Raw genomic sequence first — 26,659 nt, forward strand, 5'->3', positions numbered from 1 at the left:
GAAGAACTAGGTGCTAACACGCAAACCCTTGACACCCAATCCACCCATTGGCTAGATAGTCTTTACAAACATAAGCCTCAAATTACATGCCACTCCTTAACTTGGGACTGTCTCTTTTCCTTTGCACTTTGGCTACTTTGGTTAAATAGAAATAGAAACACCTTCCTCAACCTTTGCAATCCATTAAATAGTAATAATGTTATCTCAAGAGCCATGAAATATCATCATTGTAGTAATATCAATTGCAGCAAGCTAGACAGACCCCTAACAGTTATTACCAAATAGGAGCTAGCTTTGTTTTCTCTCTTTTTTATACGGAGGTCATATTAGTCTATAGTTTATTTATGTGAAAATAATAATTTAAAATAATTATTTTAGGTTTAAGCACTACTAGAAAACTGGCAAAATCCATCTACAGAATACCGATCGAAATCGGTCAGAAAATAGGTAAATTGGTCGCAAAAGTTAAAGAAAATATTTCTCACAAGGATACTGATCATCATCGATCAGAAATAGTGGTCCCACAACAAATAAACACAGCTATATATGTCTGACACATAAAAATTCAGACCGATGTCGGTCGGAACCAAGACCTGGTCATACTTGCATATTATCTACCAAAATAAGTTTTAATTAAAATATTTCAAGATACCGACCGAATTCGGTCGGAATTTTTTGAAATTATTTTTTCCCGCCCAGGGGCAGTTGATTTTTTTTAATGAATACGAAAATTATATATATATATATATATATATATATATATATATATATATATATATATATATATATATATATATATATATATATAGTTAACCGACCGATTTCGGTCGGTATTTGTCACGACCCAAATTTTTCTTTGTAGGATGTCGTGACGGCACCTAGTCTTAGAGACTAGGTAAGCCTAACACTTAGTAAATTAATAGAAGAATTTGACCAATAATTAATAATTAGGAAATAGAACCTTATTACACAACTTAAAAATTTTCAAAACCGGTAGTACAAGTCATAAGCTCTACTGAGTTTGCTAGAAAACCTACACATACAACCGTTTCGAAATAAAGGTAAAACAATGCAAGTACAATAACAGAAGGTGACTCCGAGACCTGTGAATGCAACAACAGATTTACTTGAGTCTCCACAGCAAGATCTGTACTGCTAGCTAGCGATCGACTGACTCCGAATTACCTGGATCTGTGCAAAAATATGCAGAAGTATAGTATGAGTATACCACAGCGGTACCCAGTAAGTATCAAGACTAACCTCAGTGGAATAGTGACGAGGGACAGTCAAGACATCTATTGGACTAGATAACCTGAACAAGTATAGGTATAGAACTAAAAGAGTATGATATCCTTACAGAACTACGCATAATGACAACAATATTACGGTGCTTGCAGTAGGAAATAGAAGCAACAATTTGCAGCGGGACACCATATGTAATAACACAGTAGAGTAAGTTGGGCACAGATTAAATCCGATGAAAAACAAATAAAGGAAAGACAAGTAGCAACTTGATAAGAATAACCGCTTTTGCACCAGGTTTATTCAATAATCCCCACAAGGTACCAAATCTCAAAACTCACACAATTCAAGGGTCCCAATTCATGAACCCTAATCACTTGGCATCTTGTGCCCTCATTACAACTTATAACTGCACGGGCGAATCACGTGCCAATAGAACCAATCTCACATATGAGACAATTATACAGAGTACGTATAAATGATCAGTAACATCAGTGTTCATCTTCTTAAACCGATAGGGTGATAAAGTACGTGTACGCTTGTGCAAGGGACGATCCCCACAATTTGCACCAAGTAAAACTCACACAGGTTAGGTATGCCACTACACAAATATCAATAACAACAATGCCCTCGGGCCATCACAAATCAATCCCCGACATAGCCCACCTTGTCTCGCCACGTGCGAAATAATAATATTCTTACCTTGTCTTGCCACATGCGCAAATCCACATATATAGCTTGCCTTGTCACGCCACATGTGCCAATATCAATAGTAATAGTAACACGACAGAAACCTCGTGAAAACACCCAAATAAAACCTCTCAACAATATCACATGCCAAAAATACAACATCACAATAGAATGACTTTCACAATATGTCCCTATATTCCACAACATTTCATCTAAACATTATCAATACCACAACCGCGCATAGCCCTCGGCTCAACAAACTGAGTACAACAGTAATAACAACAAAAATAGCATGATAATTCGACAAGTAAATCAACTCAAGAGCTTTGGATCACAAAGAAGCGGTAGAACGAGCTCACAAAGAATAAACACAATAGGAAATACTAGTTTCAATAAGAATATCTCAACAAGGGAGAAATGATATGTAATAAATGATTCCACAAAAGTACAATCTGACATCAAGAGAGATAACATGAGTCAATAATTTCAAATAAGGATGAGGCCACTACGATCAAGGATAGCTAACTTCATTTAGGGTTGAGCAATTATGAAAGAGGTACAACAAATTCAATTAAGGATAAGCAACAGAAAAGATAATCATAACCTTATTTAAGGATAGACAATTACAGAAGAGATAATAATAATTTCAATTAAGGATAAGCAATTAGGAAAGGATAGCATGGCAATCGAAGAGGCAACAACTTCAGTTAAGGCACGCAAGAGTCAAATAGACAATAAGAGTGGAACATAAAAGAAATTAATTCTAATTAAAACACGTAGTGGTGAAACTAGTAAATGGGGAACTTAACATAACAAAATAACTTCATATCTAATGAGCACAAGAACCTAGGAGCCCTAAAAGGTCAACTTTCCACAAATAAGCCTGAGCACGTACTCGTCACCTCGCGTATACGGACTTCACATGACACAGTTAGAACCAAAGACTCAATACCTAAGGGGTAGTTTCCCCCCCCCCCCCCCACAAAGTTAGGCAAGATACTTACCTCAAACCACGCTCAATCAATCAATTAGTAGGCCTTTCCCTTCGATTTTCAACTCCGAATGACTTGAATCTAGCCAAAATAATTTCATACTATAATTATAACTATAGGAAACTAATTTAAATAATGAAATAATGATCTTAGCTAATAATTGAAAAATTGCTCGAAAACTTTGGCCCGGGCCCGCGTCTTCGAACCCGACCAAAATTACAAAAATCGAGCACCCATTCGATATCGAGTTTAACCATACCAAAATTATCACTCTCAATTCGTCATTCAAATCATCATTTTATATTTTGAAAGATTTTACAAAGTTTCCCCAAATTTTCAACTTAATTCATTAATTAAATGATGAAAATAGCAATGGACTCATAAAATATAACAAGATTCGGGCATAGAACACTTACCCAATGAGTTGCTTGAAAAACCCATGAAACATCTCCCAAAACTGAGGTCTAGAACTCAAAATATGCTAAAACTATCACACCCTCGACATATAAGTGTTCTGCCCAGCGCCCTTCATATTTACGAGCAGGAAAGTTGCACCTGCGACCTCGCATTTGTAAGCAAATGTTCGCATCTGCGAACTCAACTTACTAGGCCTAGGTCCACATCTGCGGACAATATAGCCGCACCAACGATATCGCAAAAGCACCAAAAGGAGCGCAGAAGCGAACAACTTCGCAGGTGCGATCGCTCGACTGCAAAAATGGCCTTCGCACATGCGTGCCAGCCGCCGCAGAACCGAGCAAGCTCCCAGGCCACTATGACTGCAAAAGCGACCAGGCTCACGTAGAAGCGGAGGCGCACCTGCGCTCCAAAACGTCGCAGGTGCGAAGCACCAGAACCAGACCTGATCACAAGCATGAAAATCATCTGAAACTCGTCCGAAACACACCCAGGGCCCTCTGGACCCCGTCCAAGCATACCAAAAAGTTCCATAACCTAATACGGACCCGCTCGAGGTCTCAAATCACATCAAACAATGTTGGAATTACAAATCACACCATGAATCGAACTTTTGAAATTTAGAATATTCCAACTTCTAAAACCCATACAAAAACACATCAAATCAACCCAGAGCGACGTCAAATTTTGCATGAAAGTTCCAAATGATATAACAGAGCTAATCCAACTCTTGGAATCTCATTCCGAACCTGATATCACCAAAGTCAACTCTCGGTGAAACCTCTGAACCTTCTGAAAACTTCAACTTTCCAATTTTCGCCGAAATGCTTCAAGTTACCCTACGGACCTCAAATTCAAATCCGGACACACGCCTAAGTCCACAATCACCATACAAAATTATTGGAACCATAAAATATCCATTCTGGAGTCATCTACACAAAAGTCACATTCCGGGCAACTCTTACCGCTTCAGCTTCTAAAACACAAATCCTTCTCCGACATCAATCCCAAATCATCCGAAGTTTGAACTCGACTACGCACGCACGTCATAACACATAATACAGAGCTGTCTGAGACCTTAAGCAACTAAATGGAGCGCTAATACTCAAAACGATCGGTTAGGTCGTTACATATTATTGTTAGATTATTTGTTATTTACAATATATACATATATTTAACAATACACACACACACACACACACACACACACACACACACACACACACACATATATATATATATATATATATATATATATATATATATATATATATACACACACATAATCTTGAACGTTTTATTCTCGATCACCTTATTAGTAGTTTGCTCAGAACTTCACCAGTGGATCAATTGGAAATTCAATTATATTCGATTAAAACTTACTATAACACATTTAAAAACAAATAATTTAGTTCTATAAGATGTAGTGCTATATTAATACTTAAGTTTTAGCAACAACAACATATATATATGTATATTAATATAGCATTAATATGTATACATATGTTGCTGCTGCTACAATTTAAGTGTGTGTGTGTGTGTATATATATGTTAGTCAAACTGTAATGCGATAATATAAGGAAACAATAATATTTCTGTAACCGGAAAAATAAAAATAGAAAAAGAGTAGAATATCAGAAATGTATATAATCAGAAGCAGAATCTGAAAATATATTTCAGAATAAAATTGAGCCCATTGAATGCACAGTGTGTCCTTAAGAAAATTATTCCGCTCAAGTACCCGAGGTGCTGGAATATTATCCTCATAGGATAGAACTATTTAACTCACCAGAGTATCGGTACCAAAAACACCGGTGAAACAATAAACCACTTGAAGGTTGTAAAATATACTGGAATATTTTTGTGCAGAAGAAGAAGAAGATCAAAAAATTTTGTAAGGAAAGATTCTAGGATCAAGGCATATTTATAGCCATTTTCTGGCACTGTTTCTGAAAAGGTTTGTAATCTTTCAGAAACAGCCATGGCTGTTGGAATAGGCGGGAACGATTCGTGTTTAAAATATTTTGGGAAATTAATTTAAAATAATATGTTAAAGAAACACACCAGGTCGAGTCATCCTGGGTTATTCCAAGTTGACTTTTTGTTAATTAATTAAATTATTGAAAGAAATTTTGTCCAAAAAAATTAAACAATTAATCGATCTTTGACCAAAACCGAATCCGAATCCGAATCCGAATCCGAATCCGAATCTCAAGCCGAGTGTGTGATTTACATGCAATCCTTAATTGCGTCTGGATAAGTAGGTTTTCCCTTGAACTTTCCGTAGTGAATTATATTAGATATGCTCGGTCAACCGGTAGATTTGATATCTTTGTGTAACGACCCGACCGGTCATTTTGAAAGTATTAGCCCCGAAACCTATTTATTGCTCCCTCTATTTCATTTTGTGATTACGTGACTTGACGAGAGGATTTGTTTTTTGGTTTCAGAGTGAAATGGGACACATAGTCCCTAAAATGGAAGTTTAAGTCGTAGGAATCGATCGTAGTTTGAATTTTGTGAAGACCATTCCAGAATGGAGTTTTGGCAATTCTAATAGTTTTGTAGGGTGATTTTTGTCTTACGAGCATGTTGGGATGTTGAATTGGAGGTCCGTAGGTCATTTTAGCGCCAATTGGCGAAGGTTGGAAAATTGGATAAATTTTGAGAAGTTTGACCGAGGGTGGACTTTTTGATATCATGGTCGGATTCCGATTCTGAAAGTTGGAGTAGGTCCGTAATGTCGATTATGACTTGTGTGAAAAATTTGAGGTCAATCGGACTTGATTTGGTAGGTTTCAGTATCAGATGTAGAAGTTTGAAGTTTTAAAGTTCATTAGGCATGAATCGATGCACCATTCGTGTTTTTAGCATTGTTTGATGTCATTTAAAGGCTCGACTAAGTTTGTATGATATTTTAGGACATGTTGGTATATTTGGTGGAGGTCCCTGGGGCCTCGTGTTAATTTCAGATGGGTTACAGATCAAGTTGAAGTTTAAAGAATGGCTAAAGTGCACCAGTTCTGGTGCGATCGCACCTGCGGAAGATGGGCCGCAGGTGCGAGCTCGCAAAAGCGGGCATGGCAGCGCATAAGCGGAAAAAGGGAGAGTGGAGCAGTGGCCGCAAGTGCAGGAAATGATCTACATTTGCACGATCGCAGATGCGGACAAGGAGGTCGCAGGTGCGCTTGAGCCGCAGAAGCGGACTGCTTCTCGCAGAAGCAGATAGGAGATCGAAGAAGTGGAGGAAAGGCAGCATGGGAAAAACCGCAGATGCATTTCATTTTCTGCAGAAGCGGGACCGCAAATGCGGTCAAGTGATCTGCAGAAGCGAAAACACTAGGCAGATTCTATTAATTCAAGGGTTCAGGATTTTTATCATTGTTGGAAATTTTGAGCTCGGGTTTTGGCGATTCTAGAGAGCATTTTCGAGGAATTTCTTGAGATAATTCCTTGTGCTTATTTTTGATCAATAATCTTGATTCTCCATTGATTTTCCCACCTAGTTAGTGTGTATTTAAGGTGGAATTCGGGAGTTTGAGACTAGGGATTTGAAGAGTTTGAATTGAGGAATTGAGTGGCGACTTGGTGTCGGATTTTGGTAATTTTGGTATGGGTGTTCGTAAATTGTGACTTTTACCCGATTCCAAGATGTGGGCCCGGGTCGACTTTTTGGGCCAAATTTTCAATTCTTTACTTAAGTCATAGTTTCATTATTTAAATTATTTTCTTATAGTTATATTTATAGTATGAAATTTTTTTGGCTAGATTCGAGTTGATCGGAGTTGGAAAATCGAGGGAAAGGAATCCTTATCGATTGATTGAGCAAGATTTGAGATAAGTAACTTGTTTAACTTTGTGTGGGGGAAATCCCCTTAGGATTTGGAATTGTTGTAACCATTTGTGATATGTGAGCGTCATGTACACGAGGTGACGAGTGCATACATGGGCTAAATGTGAAAATTTCGGTTCTTGCTGAGTTGTTTCTTTTAAATTCTTTAACTGAGTTGCCTTTGTATATGTAGTGACCATGTTTAGCCTAGTATCGCATGTCTACGTGCCTTAACTCTTACTTGCAATTTGTGCAACATGCTTAGTTGAATTACCTGCTTCCCTTGATTGAATTAAATCTTTAACTGTAAGGTTTCTTGCTGTAAATTTGTTGTTCCTTCGGTTCAGTTATCTGCTGCATATTTATTTTAGGACTACGAGGTGTTTACTTGGGAGATCCCCCTATCTTGCATAATTACTTTGGGACTACGAGGCGGTTCCTCGGGAGATCCCCCTGTCTTGCATAAGTACTTTGGGACTCTGAGGCGGTTCCTCGGGAGATCCCCCTATCTTGCATATTTACTTTGGGACTACGAGACGGTTCCTCGGGAGATCCCCCTGTCTTGCATATTTACTTTAGGACTACGAGGCGGTTCCTCGGGAGATCCCCCCTATCTTGCATATTTACTTTGGGACTACGAGGCGATTCCTCGAGAGATCCCCCCTTATTGCATATTTACTTTGGGACTACGAGGCGGTACCTCAGATGATCCCCCTGTCGTGCATATTTACATTTGGGCCTACGAGGCGGTACCTCGGGAGCGCCCCTGTTGTTTACCTCTATTTGCTGTGCTGCTATTTTTGGAAATTCCTCGTTATTTAAATTCTCAGTCATTTCAAAATATTATTATATCTTCTGCCTTGCTTTTATTTTAAACCAGTAGGGTCCTCACCTGACCTCGTCACTACTCTACCGAGGTTAGGCTTGGCACTTATTGGGTTCCATAGTGGTGTACTCATACTACACTTCTGCACATTATTTTGTGCAGATCCAGGTCTTTCCTACCTGGCCAGATACCCGTGAGCTGGACTATACGTGGAGACTTCAAGGTATATCTGCCAGCGTCCGTAGACCTCGGAGTCCCCCTCTATCTTTATTATGTTGTTTTCCTTACTCTCTTCAGACTCTAATGTATAGAGACACTTAGTATTTTCTCTTAGAAGCTTGTGACTTATTCTCACTGAGTTTTGGGAGTTGTAATTATTGATTTGCAGTTTTATATTTATTTCATGTGTTGAGAATTGGGCTTCAGTTTTATATTATGTTATTCTACAAATTTGTTAGGCTTACCTAGTCTTAGAGACTAGGTGCCATCACGGCATCCTACAGATGGTGAATCTGGGCCGTGACAAGTTGGTATTATAGCAGTAGTTTCATAGGTGTTATGAGTCACAAGCAAGTTTATTAGAGTCTCGCGGATCGGTACAGAGATGTCTGTACTTATCTTCCGGAGGCTATGGAACTATTAGGAAAAGACTTCGCTTCTTGATTCCTTATCGTGCAAGATTTTGACTTCGGATTATAAATTTTTGTCTTTCTATTCTCTCACAAATGATGAGGACACGTACAGCTGGATCGGATGACCAGACACCCATGCCCCCGGTAGATCCATGAGAGGCCGGGGCCGGGGTAGAGGCCGAGGACGTCTACATGGTGCGGCCAGAGCACCCGCACAAGCTGCTACAAAGGAGCCACCAGTAACTCCAGTTGAAGGGGAGGCGCCTGAGACGCCTGTTACTGCACTAGCCCTCCAGGAGACTCTAGCCCAGTTTCTAAGCATGTTTAGTCCTTGGCTCTAGCAGGATTGATGCCTCTTGCTCCTGCCACATCTCAGGCCGGGGGAGGAGCACAGACTTTCGTCGATGGTACCCCAGATCAGTGGGTTCATGTCGACCAAATTCCAGATATCATACCGATGCAGCCGGTAGCTCTAGTTTAGCCTGAGGTTAGGGTAGCAATTTCTTAGGCGAAGCAACTCAGGCTCGAGAGGTACAAGAAGTACCACCCTCCTACTTTCAGTGGCTTGGCATTAAAGGATTCCCAGGGTTTTCTTGAGAAGTGCCACCGTATCCTCTGTACTATGGGTGTTGCGGAGACTAATGGGGTTTCTTTCATTATGTTCTAACTTAGAGGAGCGGCCTATCAGTGGTGGCACGCATACAAGTTAGATAGTCCAACTGAGGAAGCTTCACTTACTTGGACTCATTTCTCAGATATGTTTTTGAGGGAGTATGTTCCCCAGAGTCTCAGAGATGCATGGCGCGCAAAGTTTGAGCAGTTGTGCCAGGTTTCTATGACCGTGTCAGAGTATGTAGTCTGATTCAGTGATTTGGCTAGGCATGCACCAGCCTTAGTTGCTACTGTTTGAGAGCGGGTTCGTCGGTTTATTGAGGGGCTCAACCCTAGTATTAGATTAAGCATGGCCCGAGAGTTAGAGATGGATGTTGCGTACCAGCAGGTACTAGGGATTTCTAGGTGGTTGGAGGGTATGCTGACTCGGGATAGAGAGGAGAGAAAGGCCAAGAGGTCTCGAGAGTCTGTCACTTATAGTGGTTCTCGTGCCCCAGCTATTGATCGTCGGGGCAGGGGTTATATGGGTTGCCCTATTCATTTAGCACTTCCAGTAGCCAGCGGTGCTCCGGCCACTCCTAGGCCCCAAGATCCCTATTATGCACCGCCAATGTCTAGTGTTCCTCCTGTACGGGGTACTTTCAGTGGGCAGTCCAGTCGATCAGGCCCGAGCCAGTTGCAGCAGCCACGTTCTCCAAGAGCTTGTTTTGAGTGTGGCGACACTCGTCATATGGTAAGGGATTGACCCAGGTTCAGGAGGGGTGCACCTCCACAGATTTCTCAGGCACCGCGTGCTCTACCAGGTCCTCAAGCTATGGTTACAACACCAGCTATCACCCCACCTGCACAACCAACTAGAGGTGGAGGTCGGACAGGTAGAGGTCGTCCTAAAGAAGGAGGCCATGCCAGATATTATGCCCTTCCTGCTAGGACGGAAGAAGTTGCATCAGATTATGTTATCACAAGTATTGTTCCGGCCTATCATAGAGATGCATCGGTCTTATTTGATCCAGACTCCACTTATTCCTCTGTGTCATCTTATTTGGCTTCGTATTTGGGTGTATCTCGTGATTCTCTGAGTTCACCTGTCTATGTGTCTACACCCGTGGGTGATTCTATTGTTGTTGACCGTGTGTATTGGTCGTGTTTGATTGTTTTTAGTGGTTTTGAGACCATATTATTGCTCAGTATGGTGGATTTCGATGTTATTTTCGGCATGGACTGGTTTTCACACTATCACGCTATCCTTGATTGTCATTCTAAGACGGTGACGTTGGTTATGCCAGGTCTACAGCGGCTAGAGTGGAGAGGTACCTTAGATCATGTTCCTAGCAAGTTTGTTTCATTTCTTAAAGCTCAGCGAATGGTTGAGAAGGGGTGTGTTGCGTATCTGGCCTATGTGAGGGATGTTGGTGTTGATACTCCTGTCGTCGAGTCAGTTCCAATAGTGAGGGACTATTCAGATGTATTCCAGGCAGATCTTCTAGGCATGCTGCCTGACAGAGATATTGACTTTGGCATTGATTTGTTATCGGGCACTCAACCCATTTCTATTCCACCTTATCGTATGGCCCCAATAGAGTTAAACGAATTAAAGGAACAGTTGCAAGAGTTGACCGATAAGGGCTTCATTCAGCCCAGTGTGTCCCCTTAGGGTGCTCCTGTCTTGTTTGTAAATAAGAAGGATGGTTCTATGCGAATGTGTATTGATTTTCGCCAGTTGAACAAGGTTACAGTGAAGAAAATGTATCCATTGCCACGTATTGATGACCTATTTGATCAGCTTCAAGGTGCCAGAGTGTTCTCTAAGATCGACTTGCATTCAGGTTATCATCAGTTGAAGATTCGGGTGCCTGATATCCAAAAGGCTACTTTCAGGACTCGGTATGGTCATTGTGAGTTCCTTGTGATGTCTTTTGGGCTGACCAACGCCCAATAGCATTCATGCACTTGAAGAACGGTGTATTTCAGCACTATCTTGACTCCTTTGTCATTGTGTTTATTGACGACATTCTGGTGTACTCCCCGAGTCGGGAGGATCACGAGCATTACCTGGGGACTGTGCTTCAGACCTTGAGAGAAAAGAAGTTGTATGCCAAATTTTCGAAGTTGAGTTCTGGCTAGATTCAGTGGCATTTTTGGGTCATGTAGTATCGAGTGAGGGGTTCAAGGTATATCCGAAGAAGATTGAAGGAGTGCAGAGTTGGCCTAGACCGTCCTCGACTAAGGATATCCGGAGGTTTCTTGGCTTGGCGGGGTATTATCGTCGATTTGTAGAGGGTTTCTCGTCTGTTGCAACACCTATGTCCAGATTGACCCAGAGGGGTGCTCTATTCAGGTGGACCGAGGTGTGTGAGGAGAGCTATCAAAAGCTCAAGACTGCTTTGAATACAACCCAATGTTGGTGTTTCCTACTTGTTTGGGGTCCTGTACAGTATATTACGATGCGTCGCGCGTTGGTCTCAGTTCGGTGTTGATGCAGGACGGTAGGGTGATTGCCTACGCATCTAGGCAGCAGAAGGTGCATGAGAAGAACTATCTTGTCCACAACCTCAAGTTAGCAGCTATTGTTCATGCCTTGAAGATCTGGCGGCACTACTTGTATGGTGTCCCTTGTGAGGTTTTCACCGATCATCGGAGTCTACAACATCAATTTACACAGAAGGATCTTAACTTGCAATATCGGAGGTGGTTGGAGATGCTTAAGGATTATGACATCACCATTCTCTATCATCCCGGGAAGGCCAATGTTGTGGCCGATACCTTGAGTCGCAAGGCGGAGAGTTTGGGCAGTTTAGCATATCTACTAGTAGTAGAGAGGCCTTTAGCCTTGGATATTTAGGCCTTGGCCAACCAGTTTGTCAGATTGGATATTTCCGAGCCGAGCAGGGTTTTGGCTTGTGTGGTTTCTCAGTCTTCTCTCTATGATCGTATCAGGGAACGTCAGTATGATGACCCTCATCTGCTTGTCCTTAAGGATACGGTTCAGCACGGTGATGCCAATGAGGTCACTATTGGAGATGATGGTGTATTACAAATGTAGGGCAAGCTATGCGTGCCTAATGTAGATGGTTTACGTGAGTTGATTCTCCAGGAGGCTCATAGTTCGCGGTACTCCATTCATCCAGATGTCGTGAAGATGTATCAAGATTTGAGGCAGCACTATTGGTGGAGGCGAATGAAGAAGGACATAGTGGAATATGTGGCTCGATGCTTAAATTGTCAGCAGGTGACGTATGAGTATCAGCGACCGGGTGGATTGCTTTAGAAGTTAGAGATTCCAGAGTGGAAATGGGAGCGGATCACTATGGATTTCATTGTTGGGCTCCCACAGACTCAGAGGAAGTTCGATGCAGTTTGGGTGATTGTGGATAGATTGACCAAGTCAGCTCATTTTATTCCTGTGGTTACTACTTACTCTTTGAAACAACTGGCTCAGGTTTACATTTGCGAGATTGTCAGGCTTTATGGAGTACCGGTATCTATCATCTCTGACTGAGTTACACAGTTTACATTGCGGTTCTGGAGGGCCGTACAGTGTGAGTTGGGTACTCGGGTGGAGTTGAGTACAACATTTCACTCTCAAACGGACGGGTAGTCCGAGCGCACTATTCAGATATTGAAGGATATGCTTCATGCATGTGTGATGGATTTTAGGGGTGCTTGGGACCGGTTCTTTCCACTTGCGGAGTTTGCCTACAATAACAGTTATCAGTCGAGCATTTAGATGGCATCGTATGAGGCTTTGTATGGTAGACGGTGCCGGTCTCCAGTGCGTTGGTTCGAGCAAGGTGAGGCTAGGCTATTGGTATAGACTTGGTCCAGGATGCCTTGGAAAATGTTAAATTAATTCAGGATCTACTTCGTACAACCCAGTCCAGGAAGAAGAGTTATGTGTATCAAAAGGTTCGCAACGTTGCATTCATGGTTGGGGAGCGGGTCTTGCTCCGGGATTCTCCCATGAAGGGTGTTACGAGGTTCGGAAAGAAGGGCAAGCTGAGCCCTAGGTATATTGGGCCTTTTGAGATTCTTGAGAGGGTTGGAGAGGTGGCTTACAGACTTGCACTATCACCTAGTCTCTATGCAGTTCATTAAGTGTTCCATGTTTCCATGCTCTGGAAGTATCACGGCGATCCGCCTCATGTGTTAGACTTCAGCTCAGTCCAATTGGAAAATGATCTATCTTATGCTGAGGAGACGGTGGCCATTTTGGACAGGCAGGTTCGAAAGTTGAGTTCAAAGAACATCACTTCAGTGAAGGTTTAGTGGAGGGGTCTACCACGACCCAATTTCACCTAAAGGTCGTGATGGCGCTCGACACTACAACTAGGAAAATCAAACTAATAAATTAAACATATATCAATCATTCTTTAATAATTTTGTAAGTAATTTTATTCTCTTCCTAGCAATAATTTAATGAAAATAGAAAAAGATATTGATAAATTTAAATCCAAGAAAATAATACAAATCCAAATTACCAGTGTGTGTGCCAAGACCTGGTGTCACAAATGTATGAGCATCTGGTAGATTATACAAAAATTTCACCTACTGTCTGAAATAAAATAGACAGAATAAAGTCTCCAGGAAGAGGCTTTGGTTGCTGCAGAATGACTCAGAAGGGCAACTCACCCCTAAGCCTTTGGATATCATGGGTGCGTGCCGATAGGTCCAACTATAGCACCTATCTCAGGTCCTACACAAAAAGTGCAACAAGTGTAGCATGAGTACATAAACAACGTGTACCTAGTAAGTATCAAGCCTAATCTCGAAGAGGTAGAGACGAGATGGCCGACTTTAACACTCACTAAGGGTCAATAATAATAATTGAAATAAAACTAGAATATCTAAATCAACATGATTCACAAAGTTAACAATAATTTTATTTAACCAGCAGAAATAATTAAATTCCTTCAAATGCAACAATTTCCAATCTATTAATTAAGTTCACAAGCTGCCATTAAGACATCAAGGTATCGTGTAATTATTATTATTATTATGCACGATTTCTTCCGAAGTCGTACGGCCCGTTCCAGAGTATCGTGTACACTGCCGAGGGACCTACGGCGCGATCCATACATGCATCTATACTGCCGAGGCGTTCGGCCCGCTCCACAAAAAAGGAGGACATTTTCTTATGTACCTCCAGAATGAGAGTGTATTTATTATAAGATTAATTCGAGATGATGAACAATTCCTTTTAACAATTAATTAAATTAAACAGAAAATTAAATATATGAGATTCCCATCTTTTACTATCTTTCCCTAACAATTTACAATATATTTCAAATAATTTAATTAAATAAAGAATACAATTTACACACATAATTCATTCTTTGAGTCCTAAACTATCCGGACTTAGCATAGATAGTAGCTACGTATGGACTCTCATCACCCCGTGCGTACGTAGCCCCCATAATTAGCAATAATTATTAATTTAATCACCTATGGGGGTAATTTCCCCCTCACAGGATTAGACAAGAGACTTACCTCGTCTTGCTCCAATTTAATCTACTAGTAGACCCTTTCCTTGACTATCCAACTCTGAGTGGCTCAAATCTAACCAAAAATAATTCCATACAGTCACCAAAAATTATAGAATCAATTTCATAAGAAAATACTACATTTTCAATAAAAATCCAAAATTAATTAAAACTTCGTTCGTGGGCCCCACATCTCGGACTCCGGTGAAAGTTACAAAATCTGACAACTCATTCAATTACGAGTCCAACCATACCAGTTTCACTCAAATCCGACTCCGAATCGATACCGAAATCTCAAAAATTCGTTTCTATGAGATTTCTAAAATTTTCCAAAATTTCAATCTCAAAACACTAATTAAATGGTGAAAACAATGATATATTCGTGTATATTGACCAAATCCGAGTTAGAATCACTTGCCCCAATGTGTTTCCTTGAAAATCTATCAAAAATCAGTTCTGCTCAAGCTCCAATTTGTCAAAAATGGAGAATGGGACGAAGTCCCCTCCTTTATAGTTCTCCCCAGGCAGCCCTTGGTCCTGCCTCGGTCATGGCCTCGATCATGGCCTCGATCCTCGGCCTCGATCGTGGCTTCGATCATGGCCCTCGAGCCTGGGCCTTCGATCCTGACCCTCGAGCCCTACCTTCGATCATGACCCTCGAGCATGGGCCTTCGATCATGACCCTCGAGCATGGGCCTTCGATCATGACCCTTGATCATGGGCCTTCTATCATGACCCTCGATCATGGCCACGATCTTGGGTCTCGATCCTGGGCTCGACCGTGACTTCGATTTCAACCCCGAATTTCCAGCAGAAAAGAAAAATTGCAGCAACTGTTTTAAGTCCAACTTTTGATCCGTTAACCATCTGAAACTCACCCGAGGCCCTCGGAACCTCAACCAAATATACCAACAAGTCCTAAAATATCATACAAACTTATTTGAAACCTCAAATCACATAAAACGACGCTAAAACCACGAATCATGCTCCAATTCAAGCTTAATGAAACTCAAAATTTCCAACTTCTAGATTCGATGTTGAAACCTATCAAATCAAGTCCAATTGACCTCAAATTTTGCGCACAAGTCATAAATGACATAACGAAGCTATGAAAATTTTCAGAACTGGATTCTGACTCCAATATCAAAAAGTCAACTCCCCGGTCAAACTTTCAAACTTAAATTCCTATTTTAGCCATTTCAAGCATAATTTAACTACAAACTTCCAAATAAAATTCCGAACATGCTCATAAGTCCAAAATCACCATACGGGGTTATTGAAATCATCAAAATTCTTTTTTGGGGTCATTTTCTAAAAATGTTGACCGAAGTCAAACTTAGTATTTTAAGGCCAACTTAAGGAACCAAGTGTTCTGATATCAACCCGAACACTTAGAAATCCCGAACCCACCATCTCCGCAAGTCATAAATTAATGAAAGCGCATACAAGGAGCTTTATTTATGGGAACAGGGTTCTAAAAGTCAAAATAATCGGTTGGGTCATTATAGGGTCATCCGGTTGAGGAAGCGACTTGGGAGATCGAGCATGATGTGCGCAACCATTATCCTTATCTTTTCACCACTTCAGGTATGTCTCTATAGTCGTTCGAGAACGAAGGTATTTTTTAATAGGGGGAGGATATAACGACCCGGCCAGTCGTTTTGAGAGTATTAGCCCCAAACCTCTAAATATTGCTCTCTTTATTTCATTTTGTGGTTACGTGGCTTGCCGGGAGGATTTGTTTGTGGTTTCGGAGTGAAATGAGACACATAGTCCCTACAATGGAAGTTTAAGTCGTAGGAATCGACCGTAGTTTGAATTTTGTGAAGACGACTCCGAAGTGAAGTTTTGACGGTTCCAATAGCTCCGTATGGTAATTTTGGTCTTAGGAGCGTGTTGAGATATTGAATTGGAGGCCCGTAGTTCATTTTAGCGCCAATTGGCGAAGGTTGGAAAATTAGATAAATTTTGGGAAGTTTAACCTGGGGTGGACTTTTTGATATAGGGGTTGAATTCTGATTCCGAAAGTTGGAGTAGGTCTGTAATGTCGATTATGACTTGTGGGCAAAATTTGAGGTCAATCGGACTCGATTTGATAGGTTTCGGCATCAGATGTAGAAGTTTGAAGTTTAAAAGTTCATTAGGCTTGAATCGACGCGCAATTCATGTTTTAGAGATGTTTAATGTGATTTAAAGGCTCGACTAAGTCTGTACGATATTTTAGCACATGTTGGTATGTTTGGTTGAGGTCCCAGGGGCCTCGGATTGATTTCGGATGGTTAACGGATCAAGTTAAAGTTTAAAGAATGGAAATTGTCCAAATATACCCCTGCACTATGAGAAAAGGTTTAAATATACCCCTCGTTATACTTTGAGTCCAAATATACCCATGTCATTATACTATTGGTTCAAATATACCTCTCTTCCGTTAAGTTTGGCCAAGGTGGACATCCAATCCTACGTGGCATTAATATTTGATGAGATGGATGGCATGTGGCATGCCACCTCAGCGCCCCTACCTATTTTATCCCTCCCTTATATTTTTTTTTCATCACTAAAATTCCCTTCATCTCCACCACCATTGCTACCATTACCGCCACCATCGGCAATATTCCCAATATGTTTGCTCTTAGAAGAGTATGGGGCTCGTGGTGGTGGTAATAAATTTTAATGTAAAACTTCTTTATGCCAAAAATAACTCAAATCAAATCATGGATATCCTCTAGAAATCTAAGGTTTTGATATACTTACTGATTATTCTTATGTTCTGCAAATGAATGGTCAAAACATTATGTAAGCACTAGAGTAAGACAATCTATTCTACTGATTAGTCAGAGAGAAGGGCAAACAACTATATTCATGGTCACCGGGCCATCATTTGTTTTTTTCTTTAATGTCATTTGCAAGATTCTTTACTTTTCTAGAACCAATATTTCCTCTTTAAAATGATTTTTGTCATTTGCACTGCTGGTATATCTGGTGGACATATAGCCGAACTTGGAATGTTGCTGGTAGATTTTCATATGAGGATCGTGAGATTGATGAGTGAGTTTCAGATGGGGATTTTGAGATTGATGAATAGCTTTGTGTAAATACAATATTATCATAAGAGAATTTTAGTGGTGAAAAAATAAATAAAAGGGAGGGATAAAATGGGTAGGGGCGTTGAGGTGGCATGCCACGTGGCAGCCATCTCATAAAATATTAGTGCCACGTAGGATTGGATATCCACCCTGGCCAAACTTAACGGAAAATGGTATATTTAAACCAATAGTATAACGACAGGGGTCTATTTGGACTCAAAGTATAACGAGGGGTATTTAAACCTTTTCTCGTAGTACAAGGATATATTTGGACCTTTTCCATTTAAAGAATGGCTGAAGTGCACCAGTTCTGGTGCGATCGCACCTGCGGAAGTTGGGCTGCTGGTGCGAGCACGCAGAAGCGGGCATAGTAGCGCAGAAGAGGAAAAAGGGAGAGTGCAGCAATGGCCGCAAGTGCGGGAAAAGATCCGCATCTGCGCAACCGCAGATGCGGACAAGGAGGTCGTAAGTGCGCTTGAGCCGCAGAAGCGGACTGATTCTCGTAGAAGCGAGTCCGCAGAAGCGGATAGGAGATCGCATAAGCGGAGGCAATGCAGCCTGGGCACAACTGCAGAAGTGGTTCATTTTCCACAAAAGCAGGACCGCAAATGCGATCAAGTGATCCGCATAAGCGAAAACACCGGGCAGATTCTATTAATTCAAGGGTTCGTGATTTTTATCATTGTTGGTCATTTTGAGCTTGGGTTTTGGCGATTCTTGAGTGCATTTTTGCGGAATTTCTTGAGATAAGTCCCTTGTTCTTATTTTTGATCAATAATCTTGGTTCCCCATTGATTTTCCCACCTAGTTAGTGTGCATTTAAGTGGAATTTGGGAGTTTGAGGCTAGGGATTTTGAGAGTTTGTATTGAGGAATTGAGTAATGACTTGGTGTTGGAGTTTGGTAATTTTGGTATGGGTGAACTAGTGGTCGAATGGGTGTTCGTAAATTGTGACTTTTATCCGATTCCGAGATGTGGGCCCGGGTCGACTTTTTGGGCCGAATTTTCAATTCTTTTCTTAAGTCATAGTTTCATTATTTAAATTAGTTTCTTGTAGTTATATTTATAGTATGAAATTGTTTTGGCTAGATTAGAGCCAATCGGAGTTGAAAAATCGAGGGAAAGGCATCCTTATCGATTGATTGAGCGAGATTTGAGGTAAGTGACTTGTCTAACTTTGTGTGGGGGAAATACCCTTAGGATTTAATACTGTTGTAATAATTTGTGATATGTGAGCGCAATGTACGCGAGGTGATGAGTGCGTACACGGGGCTAAATATGAAATTTTGGTTCTTGCTGAGTTGTCATCTTTTAAATTCCTTAACTGAGTTTCCTTAGCATATGTAGTGATCATGTTTAGCCTAGTATCGCATGCCTACATGACCTAACTCTTACTTGCAATTTGTGCAACATGCTTAGTTTAATTACCTGCTTCCCTTGATTGAATTAAATCTTTAACTGTAAGGTTTCTTACTGTAAATTCATTGTTCCTTAGGTTCAGTTATCTGCTGCATATTTATTTTGGGACTACGAAGCGTTTACTCGGGAGATCACCCCTGTCTTGCATATTTACTTTGGGACTACGAGTCGGTTCCTTGAGAAATTTCCCTTGTCTTGCATATTTACTTTGAGACTACGAGATGGTACCTTTGGAGATCCCCCTGTCGTGCATATTTACATTTGGGCCTACGAGGTTGTACCTCGAGAGTGCCCCTGTTGTTAACCTCTATTTATTATGCTGTTATTTTCTGAAATTCCTCGTTGTTTAAATTCTTAGTCATTTGAAAATATTATTATATCTTCTGCCTTGCTTTCCTTTTAAACCAGTAGGGTCCTGACCTGACCGCGTCACTACTCTGCCGAAGTTAGACTTGGCACTTACTAGGTATCGTTATGGTGTACTCATACTATACTTCTGAACATCTTTTTGTGCAGATCTGGGTCCTTCCTACTAGGCCAGATACCCGTGAGCTGGACTGTACGTGGAGACCTCAAGGTATATCTGCCAGCGTCCGCAGACCTCGGAGTCCCCCTCTATATTTATTATGTTATTTTCCTTACTCTCTTCAGACTCTGATGTATAGATACACTTAGTATTTTCTCTTAGAAGCGTGTGACTTATTCCCACCGGGTTTTAGGAGTTGTTATTATTGAGTTGCAGTTTTATATTTATTTCTTGTGTTGAGAATTGGGCTTCAGTTTTATATTATGTTATTCCACAAATTTGTTAGGCTTACCTAGTCTTAGAGACTAGGTGCCATCACGATATCCTACAGAGGGTGAATTGGGGCCGTGACACTTTGAACCATCGAGCTTTGTTGTATACCTAGACAACATAAATCACACAATCAACCTTTAACCATATATGGTTCTCACGGTTGTGTTCGTTTCAGCTATGAACACCGCTTAGTTTCATGAGTGCTTAGAGAATGCGCTTTTACTTTCATTCCCCTTGAATCTGCTTACACTTCACACTCACGCAGGTGATTTCTAAACGTGTAATCCTATAGACACACTATCTGTTCATTTCCTACCAGACTTAGCAAATCATTAAAAAGCTTTAAGCATTATTGACTCATCAAAAATCCTTAATGCTTTGTCCTGATTTCTGAATATTGTCTTCATCACTAGAATCGGTTGAGTTATTTGAAAATGTTGAACCATCAGTCATAACTTTATTTGATCTCTTTGAACCTAACTCTTGGGTTCTCCCGTGTACTAGGGAGAGTTCCGCCATGATGACTTTTCCTAGGCCTTAATCTCATTTCCTTCGATGATCTTTCAACTGCCTCTCTCGATAGGCCTTTTGCAAGTGGATCCGACATATTATCTCTTGACTTTACGTAGTCAATCGTGATAATACCACTTGTCACGACCCAAAATTCCCACCTTCGGGGCCGTGATAGAGCCTAACATTTCACTTGTTAGGCAAGCCAACGTTAGAATCTAACTAGCCATTTTAACAAAATTTTAAATTTATTAATAAATGCGGAAATAAAGTATGAAATAAAGTGAGTAATCCATAATAATCGCGATATCTAAATACCATCCCAGAACTGGAGTCACAAGTGCACGAGTTTCTAGAATAATCCAAATAAAGGTCTGAATAAAATTCAGGCTATTTTTAAAATAATACACAGCTGAGATAATATAGAAGGGGACTTCAGAACTGCGAACGCTGTGCAGTTATACCTCAAGTCTTCACTGGTAGCTGTAACCGGGTAAATCTACAGTACTCCGCTGGGACCAACTCCGAAATCTGCACAAGAAGTGCAGAGTGCAGTATCAGTACAACCGACCCCATGTACTTGTAAGTGTCGAGCCTAATCTAGACGAAGTAGTGACGAGGCTATGACAAGACACGTATGTAAACCACCTGTACAAGTATATACAAATACAAAGTAACAATAATACAACATATAACAATTTATAATTTGGGAGGGAACATGCGAAGGTGAAGGATATAACAATTTCAGCAGGAGATGTCTCACTTAGCAGTCAATTAATTCATCAATAATAAAATGAGCAAATGTTAATATGAAAATGGCACGGCACCACCCTTCGTACTTTTACTCTCATTTGACACGGCATCACCCTTCGTGCTTTTACACTCTCTGAAAATGACACGGCATCACCCTTCGTGCTTTTACACTCACAAATGGCACATCAACACCCTTCGTTCTTTTACACTCTTCCTTACCATGACAATGATATTGTGAATAATTAAAATGGCACGACATCACCCTTCGTGCTTTTACACTCTTCTTTACCATGAAAATAATAATATAAATTCGGAAGAGTATTTAATTGCGGGGATATACACTTATCAATCAATTCAATACCAAAATACCGACTTCACCTTCCAAAATATTCAACAATAATTAAATGAATATTAATTTTACGAATAATGATCAACTAATCAATAATAAACTTAAGCACGAATATCTTAATTAAATAGACAATTATTCAAAATAAACAAATTCCACCCTCATGCTTTGACTCAACCACAACGCATAAGTACTCGTCACCTCACATATACGTTGTATCCACACATTAAATCACATAGCAAATAGACAATTGAATCCTACTCCCTCAAGTCAAGGTTAACCATGACACACTTACCTCGCTTTGCAACCAAATTCAGGAATCCAATAAACCTTTGCCTCGCAAATTCTTGTCCGAAATCCTCAAATCGAGTCATAAACAATTCAATATACTCAATACAAATCGTTCGAATTAATTTCATATGAATTTACTAATTTTCCGGATTAAAATCCGAAATTCATCTCAAACATAGACAGTGGGGCCCACATCTCGAATCCTGAAAAAACTCACGAAATCCAAACGCCCGTTCCGATACGAGTTCAACCATACAAAAATTATCAAATTCCGATGTCAAATGGACCTTCAAATCTTAATTTTTTGTTTTTGGAAAGTTTTACAAAATTTCCAATTTCTTCCATCTAAATCCGAGTTAAATAATGAATATAGACATGGATTCATGAAATATAATCACTTTTATTTATAAAACACTTTCCCACTTCAAAGTCGTGAAAATCTCCTTTGAAATTGCCCAACTTCGTGACTTAAAACTCAAAAATGAGTAAAAATGGCGACTTCCTAATTTATGGGTTCTGCCTAGTGATTCCTTAATCGCGATCGCGTGAATAGCCTCGCGATCGCCTGAATAGCCTCGCGATCGCGAAGCTCTACTTTGCTGCCCCAAAAATTTACTCTACGCAAACGCGTAAAACACCACGCGAACACAATGCTCTGATGCTCTGACTTATGCGATCGCGAGCGACCTCACGCGTTCGCAATGAGTAAAGCGCGTGGCTCAGCTTTAGCCTCCTTAACTCTACACGAACGCGACCTTGTCCACGCGTTCGCGAAGCACCACGTCACACCCCTACGCGATCGTGTCCTCAAATTCGCGAATGCAAAGAACAACTTTAGCTGGCCTCTCAGATTGCCTTACGCGATTGCGAGATCTCCCCCGCGAACGCGATGAAGAAATATTCTACAACAAAACACCAGAAAATCTGCTATCTTCCATAAGTCCAAAATGGCCCGTTGAGCATCCGAAACTCACCCGAGCCCTCGGGGCTCCAAACTAAACATGCATACAAGTCCAAAAACCTCATACGAACTCGCTTGCATGATCAAAACACCAATTTAACACCTAGAATTACGAATCGGACACCAAACCAAATAAAATTTTAAGAAAACTTTAAAACTTCTATTTTTACCACCGAACGTCTGAATCACGTCAAATCAACTCTGTTTCTCACCAAATTCGACAGACAAGTCCTAAATGACATAACGGACCTATAAAAAATTTTAGAACTCGAATCCGACCCCGATATCAATAAAAGTCAATTTGTGGTCAAACTTTAAAATCTTTAAGCCTTTAGGCTTCTAGTTTCCGTCAAGTTGCCATAACTTGAGCTAGGGACCTCCAAATTAATTTCCGTGCATACGCCCAAGTCCCAAATCATGATACGGACCTACCGAAACTGTCAAAATACTGATCTGAGTTTGTTTTCTCAAAATATTGACCAAAGTCAACTCAGTTAAGTTTTAAGACTCTATTCCACATTTTAATAATTTTTTCATATAAAAATGTTTCAGAAAATTATACGGACTGCACACGCAAGTCACAGAATGATGAATAGTATTTTTCGGGGTCTTAGAATACAGAATTAATTAATAAATTTAAAGATAACCTTTTGGGTCATCACACCACTAGAGAGTAGTTGTCTAACAGTATTATGTCTCCGTGGTATGTGACGAGATTTTCTATTATACATAACGCTCCCTGCCCTGCCTATTGCTGCTTGACTATCACAATGTATACATATAGGTGCCAAAGATTTAGGTCAAAAAGGAATATCTTCCAAGAAATTTCGGAGCCATTCAGCTTCTTCACCGGCCTTATCTAAAGCTATGAATTCATATTCCATTGTAAAATGGGCGATGCACGTTTGTTTGGATGATTTTCAAGACACTGCTGGAGTGTTAGATACCCCAAAAATTGTGTCATTGCCATCCAATGTATTTGATTAGGATTACTTGTAAACCGACTCAGTTTGCTAATAGCACATGCTATATCTGGTCGCGTACAATTCATGATATACATCAAACTTCCCAATACTTTTGCATAGTCCAATTGTGAGTCACTTTCACCTTCATTCTTTTGAAATGCATAACTCACGTCAATTGGAGTCTTGGCAATCTTGAAATCCAAATACTTAAACTTGTCACGTACTTTTTCAATGTAGTGAGATTGTGATAATGCTATACCTTGTGGAGTCTTGTGAATTCTGATTCCTAAGATCACGTCAGCAACTCCTAAGTCTTTCATGTCGAATTTGCTAGCCAGCATGCGCTTAGTAGCATTTATGTCTGCCATATTTTTGCTCATTATCAACATGTCATCAACATATAAACAAACAATGACTTCATGACATGTAGTATTTTTAATCTAAGCACATTTGCCACACTCATTGATTTTAAACCCACTTGCCAACATTATTTCGTCAAATTTGGCATGCCATTATTTGGGTGCTTGTTTAAGTCCATAAAGTGACTTAATAAGTTTGCACACTTTCCATTTTTACACGGAACCACAAAACTCTCAGGTTGTTCCATGTAAATCTCTTCCTCCAATTCACTATTTAAGAAAATGGTTTTAACATCCATTTGATGGATTTCAAGACCATACACGGCCGCTAGTTCCACTAACACCCTAATAGATGTTATCCTCGTTATGAGTAAGTATAAAAGTAATCAAGGCGTTCCTTTTGTATATAACGTTTGACAACAAGTCTTGCCTTATATTTGTCAATAGTGCTATCAACTTACATTTTCCATTTAAAGATCGATTTCAAACCTAAAGGCTTATTTCCTGTAGGAAGATCAAGCAATTCCGATGTATGGTTATCCAAAATTAATTGAATCTCACTATTGACTGCCTCTTTCCATAATGTTGAATCAGATGATGACATAGCTGCTTTGAAGGTTTGAGACTCATTTTCAAGCAAGAATGTCACAAAATTTGGTCTAAAGGAAGTAGATGTTTTTTGACATTTGCTACGCCTTGGATCCTCTTCACTTGGAGTATTTTTCTTTGGTTCTCTATGTGGTCGTTTAAGTCTTTCACTTAACGACTCACATTCAGTTTTATACGAATAGATACTTTCAAAGAATTTAGCATTATCTGATTTAATTATAGTGTTAACATGAATTTCGGGATTATCAGATTTATGAACCAAAAACCGGCATACTTTACTATTTGTAGCATATCCAATAAAAATACAATCCATAATTTTTTGTCCGATCTTTACCCTTTTGGGTAAAGGTACTTGTGCCTTTGATAAACACCCCCACACTTTGAAATATTTCAAGTTGGGTTTTCTTCCTTTCTATTTTTCATATGGAATAGATTGCGTTTTGTTGTGGGGTACTCTGTTGAATATTCGGTTAGCTATAAGGATAGCTTCCTCCCACAAATTCTACGGTAAACCAGAACTTATCAATAAGGCATTCATCATTTCCTTTATTGTCTGATTTTTCCTTTCGCAATTCCATTGGATTGAGTGTGTAGGGGGCATTAGTTTGATGGATAATTCCATATTCCGAACATATTTCTGCAAACAGAGATTCGTATTCTTCACCCCTATCACTTCTAATCATTTTAATCTTTTTATTCAATTGATTCTCCACTTCATTCTTGTATTGCTTAAATGCTTCAATTGCTTCATCCTTACTACTAAGAAAATAAACATAACAATATCGAGTACAATCGTCAATAAAAGTTATAAAGTACTTTTTCCCACCACGAGATGGTGGTGACTTCATATCGCAAATATCAGTATGAATTAAGTCTAAAGGATGTGAATTCCTTTCAACAAACTTATAAGGATGTTTTACAAACTTAGATTCAACACATATTTGACATTTTGATTTATTACACTCGTATTAGGCAATACCTCTAAATTTATTAACTTCCACAAGGTTTTGTAATTGACATGTCCTAAACGAATATACCATAAATCATTTGATTCCAATAAATAAGAAGAAGATGAAATTTTATTAATACTGTCAACAACCTTTACATTGAGTTTGGAAAGGACCTCTGTGAGGTAGCCCTTTCCAACATACATATCATTCTTCCTTACAATAACTTTTTCAGATACAAATACACATTTGAATCTATTCTTAACAAGTAAAGAAGTTGAAACTAAATTTTTCCTAATAGTAGGAACATGGAGAACATTGTTGAGCATTAATACCTTGCCGGAAGTCATCTTCAGGAATATCTTCCCACAACCCTCAATCTTAGTTGTTGCAGTATTTTTAATGGAAAGCTCTTCTTCGGGACCAGCAATAGAGTAAGTCGCAAATGCTTCTTTGACAACACAAATATGTCGAGTGTCTCTAGAGTCAATCCACCACTCCTTCGGATTTCCAACTAAGTTGCATTCGAAAAGCATTGCACACAGATCATGAATGTGATCATTTTTCTCCACTATGTTGCCCTGTCCCTTTGTCTTGTCCTTTATCAGAGACGACAATCAAGGGCTTTGTGACCAGCTTTTTCACAGCTGTAGTAGTTGCCCTTGAATTGTTTCTTGTTCTGCTCCTTAGTCTGTTCAAAAGACCTCTTCCTCTTCTTACATTTTGGAGTAGTATCCTCAATGATATTAGCTCCCATAATCGTTGAATTTTCACGAGACTTCTTCTCGGCTGTTTTATTATCTTCCTCAATCTTGAGACGAATCACAAGATCTTCCAACATTATTTCTTTGCACTTGTGCTTTATATAGTTTTCAAAATCTCTCCACGAAGGAG

At 39.9% G+C, this 26,659-nt stretch overlaps 1 protein-coding gene across 1 annotated transcript; it reads right to left on the reverse strand.

Annotated features, from left to right (window-relative positions):
- Positions 1 to 24,337: 24,337 nt before the first annotated feature.
- Positions 24,338 to 26,301, reverse strand: LOC138899728 (uncharacterized). The gene is made up of 3 exons (XM_070186419.1): positions 25,856 to 26,301; positions 24,671 to 25,003; positions 24,338 to 24,554 (listed from the first exon to the last, which is right to left on the reverse strand). The coding sequence occupies exons 1-3, from the start codon at positions 26,299 to 26,301 to the stop codon at positions 24,338 to 24,340; spliced, it is 996 nt and encodes a 331-aa protein (XP_070042520.1).
- Positions 26,302 to 26,659: the final 358 nt, after the last annotated feature.

The sequence above is a fragment of the Nicotiana tomentosiformis genome, chromosome 10 (assembly GCF_000390325.3).
Source record: "Nicotiana tomentosiformis chromosome 10, ASM39032v3, whole genome shotgun sequence".
In the NCBI taxonomy this organism is placed as follows: domain Eukaryota; kingdom Viridiplantae; phylum Streptophyta; class Magnoliopsida; order Solanales; family Solanaceae; genus Nicotiana; species Nicotiana tomentosiformis.

Excerpts from the sequence above, each read along its gene's own strand:
- LOC138899728 (XM_070186419.1), bottom strand. The coding sequence starts at position 26,301 with ATGCTTTTCGAATGCAACTTAGTTGGAAATCCGAAGGAGTGGTGGATT. Across the intron at positions 25,004-25,855 it reads TTGGAATCAAATGATTTATG|TATCTATTCGTATAAAACTG; the intron begins GTATATTCGTTT and ends ATTCTTTGAAAG. Across the intron at positions 24,555-24,670 it reads TCGATCTTTAAATGGAAAAT|GGTGTTAGTGGAACTAGCGG; the intron begins GTAAGTTGATAG and ends AACATCTATTAG.